The 9,284-nt window shown below is 32.4% G+C and overlaps 1 protein-coding gene across 2 annotated transcripts; it reads right to left on the reverse strand.

Moving 5' to 3' along the window:
- Positions 1-1,596: 1,596 nt before the first annotated feature.
- On the reverse strand, positions 1,597-7,784 carry LOC111005651 (protein LIKE COV 2). 2 transcript variants are annotated; one of them, XM_022277237.2, is made up of 8 exons: positions 7,625-7,784; positions 7,257-7,495; positions 5,808-5,860; positions 5,605-5,714; positions 3,885-4,052; positions 3,643-3,740; positions 2,439-2,565; positions 1,597-1,979 (listed from the first exon to the last, which is right to left on the reverse strand). In XM_022277237.2, the coding sequence occupies exons 2-8, from the start codon at positions 7,371-7,373 to the stop codon at positions 1,879-1,881; spliced, it is 774 nt and encodes a 257-aa protein (XP_022132929.1). In that variant the 5' UTR covers positions 7,374-7,495; positions 7,625-7,784; the 3' UTR covers positions 1,597-1,878. The 2 variants fall into 2 exon arrangements, with proteins under 2 accessions (XP_022132929.1, XP_022132928.1); XM_022277236.2 differs by having other exon boundaries at positions 7,575-7,780.
- Between the last annotated feature and the right edge of the window lie 1,500 nt (positions 7,785-9,284).

A 9,284-nucleotide genomic window follows, 5' to 3' on the forward strand; every position in this document is an offset into this window, starting at 1 on the left:
AATTGAAAATTAGCGTTCACTTAAGAATTGTTTCCGCACAAAAAAAATGTTGGAAGATAACCATTAATATGCTTTGCATTTGTCAGCTTAATAATTATAATTAATTATATCTTTATCCAACAAAAAAAATTATAATTAATTATATTGAAAGTATGTTGGCAAAAGGATTTCGTATATTTCTTTTAAAAACTAATTGCTAACAATAACAACATCTTTTAATAATATATATATTATGTTTCTATTTTTTTTATTAATATAGTTAAATCAAAATGCTATTTTGTAATGCTCTTGAAAAATTGGGAAGTGAGGGAGTTACTTGTTTAGGCTAGTTTAGTAATTATTAGACCGTTCAAAATTTACTAGAAGGGTAACATAAATATATACTCAGCTCAACTAGAAATATAAATCAAATTTCGATTGATTAAGTATGATTATTTTTATAATATATTCATATGCTGATATGTTTGTTTATTGTTTGTTGTTTTCCATTTCATATTTTTGTTTACCATTTCTTAATTTTCAAAACAACAAAACTACGTTTTAACTGTTTAGTTATTTATTGTGAGTCACCACTTCAACAGGAGATCGAACAAAGGAACATGTAATGACATGTTTGAAAACTATTTATTATTGATTGTTATCTACCATTTTAGATTTTAAAAGAGTAAAAATCTAAAAATGAGGGTGAACTGGTAAAAGATTAGGAATAAGCACACATAAAACAGAACTTCATTTGTTATTTTTATAATTTTTAAACAAATATGGAAATGTTTATCAAATTGAGAGACGATAAATAAGAACAGTCACCAAGACTTATATTTTTTATTTATTGAGAATGAGATATAAAAAAAAAAATAAACGAAATGTCACCAAACGAGTCTAAATTAAACTTTACCATTTTGTAGTTTTGACAGATTGAAAATGTTATCGTTGTGAATTAGCTTATTAATTTTTTCTTTTAACTTCTCATTCGAAAAATGTTCTTAAAAACGTTATTATACTGATTCAGTTGCTTCAAAAGAAACCCGTCTAAGCTACAAATACATAATAGAGCCGAGTTATTGATGTGAGATAGATTAAAAGAAAAATAATATAAGGCGCCAGAATGGCATTCTTCACCGAACACAACCTATGGTTTAATTTGAGAGAATTACAATTTAAAGAGTGTTTAGTATAATTTTCTTAATAGTATTGGATAATTAAAGTATTTATTAAAAAAAAATTTACATCAATGGGTAATCAATTAAAAATATTTTGTAAAAATTAAATTGCTTTGAAATACCTATCTGAAGAAACACTTTAGAGATGATTGTCCAAAACATTAATTCAAGAACTTAGGAGATGATTAAAAAACAAAACAAAACAAAACAAGATGCTTAAATTAAAAGATATACCAAATTCACCCTTAGCTGACCATCAAAATGGAGAAGACCCATTTCCATTATTGGTATGCCAAAAGAGGTCCTTAGGTGGTCGATTAGAAACAAAATAATAAATCCTTCCTTATGGGTTCATTTGATAACTGTTTCGTTTCTTGTTTTGTTTCAACCTTTTTCATTTGAGAAACAGTAACCAATATCAAAGAGATCTTGTGTCTTCCATCAAAGGCTTTCTATCATTACTATGAGGATACTACAACAAACACACCCAATCAGCACCTGATTCTACAAGCACATCAATAAACGTACTAACAAATCAAGAACCACCATTTATGACTCACACTTGAACACAAAAATTCAAGATAGGCAAAATGGTTCACCTCCCCAACAAGCCTTTCTTCCCTGTCACATAAGGCTACTACTACAACTTCCTTACTATTTATAGGATAAGAAACTGCCTCCTATAATTACCAGGGATCTCTCATTTTCTCCATGCCCTTTACTTCAGTCTGTTCAAAGTTATTCTCTCAGCCTGTCTATCAACTCTCTCCAATGGAGTAATAACTTGTGGCATCGTCATGCCACCGGAAACGATAATCTCTGCACAAATGCCAGAAATGAGATGAAAATGAATGAGAATTGAAGTTTGACTTAGTTTTGGGTTAAGCGACAGTTTCTCATTCCTCTCACAGTCTCACTTCTCTTACTGAGGTTTTTAGATTTAAATGCAGAATACGTGCAGATGCTAGAAGAAAAATCCAAGTAATCTGTCACATTAGATTAACATTGGGCCTTGGCAAACGCCAAACCTTTCTAGTTTCTGACTTATATGAAAATATAGCACAACTTATGTGGGGCTAAATATAAATAAACAAGCAGTTCAATGCATCAAAACAAACGACTACTTTATGGAATCAAAATTTACAGAGAATATGAAAAACTGAGTGGTAAGTATTGATATGAAAACAGACGAACAAACCTTTTTTAGTGCAGTGTTACATATAACATGACGAAAGCAATAGGTTACAGTGAGCTTTAAATTAAAGAGAAATAACATACCTATTCCTTCCCGTATAGATAAGTTTGGTCTTATGATGTCCTTTGAATTAACGAGGAATATATCCCCAATGTATAGATGATTTGTTGGGACAAAAACACTACATAACTCTTCATCTTCATTCTCTCTCTGCGAGTGAAAATCAATAAGCAATTGTAACATTTCCAAAAAGGCAAAGAAACATTCGTAGAGTAAATTTCCAAAAGTTGACGGGAAAAAGCATACAGTCAATGTTCAGAACAAATAATATATAATCCCCAACTTTGGAACGCACAGCTACCAGTGCCAAAGAAAAAGATGATAACTGAGATCTAAGAAACATGTTAGATGAATCTACCATTTGCCATTTGTGGAGGAAAGAGAAAAAGAAAAAAGAAGAATTCTCATATCCATATTTGGGCTAACTCTGTTTACAATCTCAGCTCCCACCTAAAATCCTGGATGGCTTAAGTATCCAAGAGCTTTAATTTAAGCCCCATCGTCAACATGATATTAGCCTCACTCAAAAGCCTAGTTCCTCTTTAGTATCAAAATATTTGGGGGCCATTCATGATTTTTTTATTTATTAATTTTTTTATTACAAATCTCCTAAGTTAATAAATAAAATTCCTCCCTTTCAATATTCCTCCTAAACCTTTGCATCACACAACCAGGCAAATCATCAATCTGAAAAGATTTTCCCCCAATTTCTTTTATAATGTCTTCTTCAAAAACAGGGTGGGAGAGCCATATTTAAAATTTGAAGGGCATGGGATCCCAAGTCCAACATTCCACGGAGAGAATATTTGTGCACTCTATGGATAGTTTTTGCAGAAGAAATGGAGCGTATCAAAGGTAAATGACAGGAATGCTTTTGGGGTAATTGGTGTAATTAGGACTATTAATAGAATAATAAGGGTATATTAGTAATTAGTTAAGGAATTGGTTTGAAGGGATTTGTTATAAAAACAGTGAGGGGGGCATGGATGAAGACGGGTAATTGTTTAATGTGGTTTAGACTTGAAATAAGAATGTTCAAGAGAAGGGAGGGTGCAAATACCTCGAATTACATGCGAGTTTTGTAGTTCTTATATATTTTATATTTCAATATATTATAGTATTTGGTTCCATCAATAACATACAAAGAATTTTTAGCAAATAAAATATATAGTGCATAAATAGAAGTACCTGAAGATCAGGTTTCTTATTTTAGAAAAAAAAAAGTACCTGAAGGGTAACGGTAGAAGTAATAAAGCCAAATGCATATTCACCGACACGGGGGTGACGAATAATTGCAACTTCTTTGAAAGCTGTAGTGTTTTGATCTGCATAGGAGATAAAGCTGTTAGACTTATTACATTAACGGACATTTGAATTTTGAAACGATAATACACAAAAAGTTACTCATCGGATAATAAAATTGCCATGCAACATTACATAATAGAATATGAGTGCTTTAACAAAATTACCAGGAGAAATTGCTGCACTTATTTGTTTGGAGGCTGAATATAAATGCCTGACAAAAGGCATTCGCTGGATGAACCATTCTCCAAGCCAGAAGAGTGTAGCACCCAACCATGATGAGACAAATATACCAACGAAGAATACAAAGAGTAGAGATGTTATGAACCCAAGTCCTGCATCAAAAACCTGCCTCATGAGACACTTTCAGAAAATGATAAACTTATATGCAAGGCAACAACAACAATATTATGCATGGCAGACTTACAACCATAGGAATTCTAGAAAAGGAAAATTCCAATTTAACTTAAATGTCTACATAGTGCCTTGACTGCCTTCTATTGATGGTAGGCGCCATGCTAACACCATGAAAGCATTGGGTGTTACATAAATTGGATATCGAGTGGTTATAAGAGAAATAGCCAACAGAACTAGTCAACTGGAACCATCCAAGTAAGGTGAGTCTCCTCTTGGCTGGTGTGTTCCGGCAAATAGAAACTCATGGAAGTATTTTACCTTTTTAAACCGTTGGGAACAAATTGTAACTTTCCGGCTTGCAAATTGGAAAAAAACCTTATTTTATAAGGACAGGAGGATGGGTAATAAGTCCCTCAAGGAGACTTTTCCTAGCCTCTAAGACCTCTCAAATCACAAAATAAGAAACATTGAAGAAGCTGGGAACACTATTGTTTCCTGTTAAAATTTGGAGAATAGAAGGTCTCTTGGTGATTTATTAATTAAGGAATGGCATCCCATCTTTGGCAGTTTCACAACCCATGGATATGGAGGATGAAAGAATTTGGAGCAATCGACATGGAAGAGCTCCAAGAAAGTTTTGAGTTTTTTTTCTTCTCTCCTTTTTTTTTTTTTGGGATGGGGAACTTTATCCATCTCAAGGTCAATACTTAAGATAGAAGACAAAAAAAAAAAAAGAATCCAAACTTCACTTCATTCTGTTATTTGTGCATTATTTATCAAAGCAAAGAAGAGACTTGGATCACCTTGGTTTTGAGCTCTTTTGCGGTACTCATGGCACCTTGAGTTTCAAATTTCAACCAATGATTGGGGCCACCCCTGCACAGTTGGAGATTTATTATTTGGTATAGCTGTTTGGGTTTTTAGATAAGAGGAAAACCTTAGGACTTAATCGGATGGAAAGGAATTGATGTAGTCTGAAGACATCTATTTCAACCCCGCAAGATACTTTTCAACAAAAATCATTCTGTATTTCTAAATGGTGTGTCCTTATTAGTTTTTCTCTTTCAAAAGTATTCCTCTTTTGACATCCAAGTCGAATGGGAGTTTTTCTAGAGGGGAAAAACTCATTTGGATTGGTAGTTCATCGGGTGAGTTGGAGGTCCCCTATTCTTCCCCTTGTATTACTCTTGACTTGTAAAATTTTATTTTCTACACACACAAAGGATGAGGAGGAGAAGAGAGGAATCATCCAATTAGAAGAAATATTCTAAAACTCCATTACCCAGCAAAAGGAAATACATGCTCATGTATTCTTATGCTTCAAACACAACTGTCAAGGAACTAACCATATTTGTAAGTGATGCTTCATCTTCTAAACCATAATCTGAAAATTGCTGTTCATTCCTCTTCAGAATGCAAAAACATTCTCGTGTTATTTGCACCAAGGCCAACGTGAAGTTTTAAGATATGTATATCCAAATAAGCATTTTTGTACATAGATCTTCTAAACACTTGGAAGTTAAACCTTACCAAATATGTCAACTCCAAGCCGCTCATAAAGTGGACTAAAGAAACCATCAACAAATTGAATGAACCACCATGTAACAAAAAAGGTAACAGCAACAGGGAAGAGAACCACACTGCAAGATGAACAATTGAACAAAATGTTGGAAATTGTTAGACAGCAAGAGCCACAACACAAAGAAATGTAAGATGATGGGCAGCTCAATTACCATCCAGTCATAAACTTCTTTGACACCCAACTTTGGAGAACATAATAGCAAGCCTGGAAAGGATAGAGGGAATTTAAACGTCAGATGCAAATGAAAGAGAAGAAGAAAATCTAGTATTCACACAATGACAACAACAAAAATAATAATAAATCTAATAAAACAGAAAGAAGAAGAAGAAAGAAAGAAAAGAGAAGACGAAATTAAAAGATATATTATATTCAATATTCAACATACAACCACCAAAAAAAAAAAAGGAAGGAACAGAATGAATTTTACTGTCCAATACTTCTTGCTTCCTACATACTAACTGAACGAGTATATCTCTAAACCCCATACTATGACTTCAAGGATGAGATATCTATTGAAAGTTGAAGCTTTCATAATAAATTCCTTTGACGTGCTTCTTTAAAGTTTTCAATTTATGATAACCTTGTAAGAAACTGAATACAGGTGCAGAATAGCTGGTAATACCGGAGAAGGGAGTGCCAGAGCATTCAACCTAAAAGAAGATATCTTGGATGGGTTTGTAGCTACAAAATTCTAAAGCTTGAGCTGCATAAGAATAAATTAGTGTCGACATTTGTTTTTCATTCTGCAAGAGATCAATCCTGCAGGTTATAGAATGGACATTCCTCGAGACTTTCAGGCCTTCAACAAAAGTTGTCACCAATAAATTGCACTTCTATATTCTGGTTTAAATTGTATCATCAAATTTGTAGAATCGCCATATCAGTTTTCATATTTTGACCCAGTAAAATGTTGTCAAAATCCAAACCAGTCAAATTCGCCTACACCACAAATGTCATGGCCAGCGATTGTTCTACTAATTGTTGCCTGGTGCTGACACTTCTTATGCTAGATTCTACAATTATAGTCTACTTTACAACATGATGAATAATATATTTAACAACAAATCTTCTAGTGAGCTCAATTTTATATATATGGCCCGACTATCATCTGAAGGAAATAATAACTTAACATAATCGAGCCCACATTTTAATTGAGCACCAGAGCGGTGCATGCTTCTGCATTTCCTTCGATCACTTCCTACCATGCATTTTATATCTTTAGAATTAACTCGACCATTTCCCACTTATCTGATAAGCATCGATTCCTAAAACCCGATTCTCGGTTCGATTCGGATATTTCCAGATAATACTCAGAATTTTCAATTATCGATCCGAAACTGATATTTTCAAAGTGAATTTTCCACCAGATCAAACATAGAAAACCTAACATCCTTTTGACCATTCAAGGGCAAAAATTAGAAGAAAATCGTCAACGAAAAAAAAACAGGCCGCGTCCAAGCACCGGGATCCAATTAATCCGGCCAAATGGATCCGAAATCCGAGCACATTTCGGAGCAGCATATGCAAATAATGCAACAGCCAATAAATAGAAAACAAAAAATAGACGGCAGAGATAGAAGAGCGTAAATAAGATCCAGACCTTACGAGTGGAGGAGTTGGGAGAACTTGGAGGAGATTTGACAGGATCCTCGGGATCCTGACCACCATTATCAACTTGACTAAGAGGAACCGAGGTCGATTCCTTTTCTTCAGCCATAACTTTCTTAGAATCAGTTAGAATCTACTCGTATCTCCGACGAATCGGTAATTAGCACCTCTATAGGAGAAAAAGAGAGAGGATGATGCAAAATCCGAATCCGAGTTCACAGCAATGATCGGCTGATAAAAGGGGGAGAAATCGGTGAGCAGTTGCAGTAATGAAAAAGACATAGAACACCAAAATGGGGTTAGTTGAAACCGCAAGCGATGCCAGACGCATAACCACGTGATTAGGAAGTGGAGATGTACTTTAGAGCAACCATCGCTGGACCTTATCCTCGTAATAATCGCTTGTTGCTGCTGTTAATGGCGTCTCGACTACTCCAAAACTCTGCCCGGCCTCACTCTGTGGATATTGTCATGGAAAACATGACGAAGATCAGCAGCGGATAATTCTATCTTCGGTTCATAGCCTAAACCATCTGATTAAATTTTGTCTAAATTTGTCGCTTAATTGTTTTTTTCTTTTTTTCTTTTGGTTTGATTAGCAAATCTTTAGGAATTTCCACGATTATACACTTTTTCCCGGATCATATTTTAACCTATGTTTTTTGATGAGTCGAATTACATTTTTAATACATGACTTTGAAGTTTTGAATTTTAATTTTATCTTCCATCAATCCTAAAATATATTGTTTCAGGTTCATAAATCTTAAAAAAAATTTAGTGGTGATTTGAATTTTCTAAAGCATCTCCTTCTTCATATCATCCAATCTTTCATTCCTACATTTTGTTTTACCGAATAAAATTTAGTAAGCATTTAAAAATTTATTACACTCAAATTAAAAATACAAAAGTATTTTTACTACACGTATTACATGCGAGATATAATTTAACATTTTTTCTTTTAATACTTTATTTGATTCCACACAAAACATGTATATACACACACTTTATTCGATGATAATTTCTATATATTATTTATTTTTTCAAAGTATACATTTTAGACTGTCACTTTAAAAAACAAAGTCTACTTTGTCTAAATTTTATTTGTTTGTGCTTTCAAGACCTTTTAATTCGGAATGATTGGCTAACCAAATTATCTATCACATATAGTTAAGTTTGAAAATTTAAAAGTATTTACGACTGAAAAGATATTCACAATTATATTTTCATTTAAAATAATAAAATTAAATTTTAACTATGGATAAAATTGTCTAAACATGATCTATAACGTAGTACATTTAATACATTAATAATTTTCATATTTCAATGTCCATATCAAATGAACAAATATTTAAGACAGATGTATCCTTGAGTCGGATTTGACGTTATAAATGGCTTGTTTTTGTTCTAAACAAAATATATATACATATATAATAATAAACAAAATTGCTTGTTTATTTAAATAATAATAATAATAATTGTTCATTTAACTGATTGACTACATAATCCTATTTATAGCATTAATGTATTAACACTGGTTATGACATTTGCAGATTCTTTGCATTAAAAAATAACCTTTTAATATATATATATATATATATATATATATATATATGTATATATGTATATTATACTAGCTATTTGTTGTAATTTATTTATATTTTGATATTTGCTACTTGTGGGTTATATTACGCAATATTCATAAATCCAATATCTCACCCCCAACCCACTATATTCGAAAATATTATATTATGTGTTGAAGTACAATCCAGAAGAAATTAAGTTCTTTTTTTTTTATTTGTCAAACACGATGATCCCGAAAACACTCCTAATCGAATTACACAAAGTTATTAGAGACATAAATAAATATTTGAAAGTTTAAAATATTAAAGACCACAAAAGTGTGTGTCTATAACGTGTAGATCGTTTGAGTTTGAATCACTACCTCAAAATAAAATGAGTACCCACATTTATGACTAAGTCTCTACTAATTAAGATATATATTACTTATCAAAATGTTAGA

Source organism: Momordica charantia (assembly GCF_013281855.1).
Source record: "Momordica charantia cultivar OHB3-1 chromosome 1 unlocalized genomic scaffold, Mcharantia_2.0 BLBB01000001.1, whole genome shotgun sequence".
Lineage (NCBI taxonomy): Eukaryota > Viridiplantae > Streptophyta > Magnoliopsida > Cucurbitales > Cucurbitaceae > Momordica > Momordica charantia.

Excerpts from the sequence above, each read along its gene's own strand:
- LOC111005651 (XM_022277237.2), bottom strand. The coding sequence starts at position 7,373 with ATGGCTGAAGAAAAGGAATCGACCTCGGTTCCTCTTAGTCAAGTTGAT. Across the intron at positions 3,741-3,884 it reads AAGTGCAGCAATTTCTCCTG|ATCAAAACACTACAGCTTTC; the intron begins GTAATTTTGTTA and ends TCTCCTATGCAG. Across the intron at positions 1,980-2,438 it reads ATCTATACGGGAAGGAATAG|AGATTATCGTTTCCGGTGGC; the intron begins GTATGTTATTTC and ends GCATTTGTGCAG.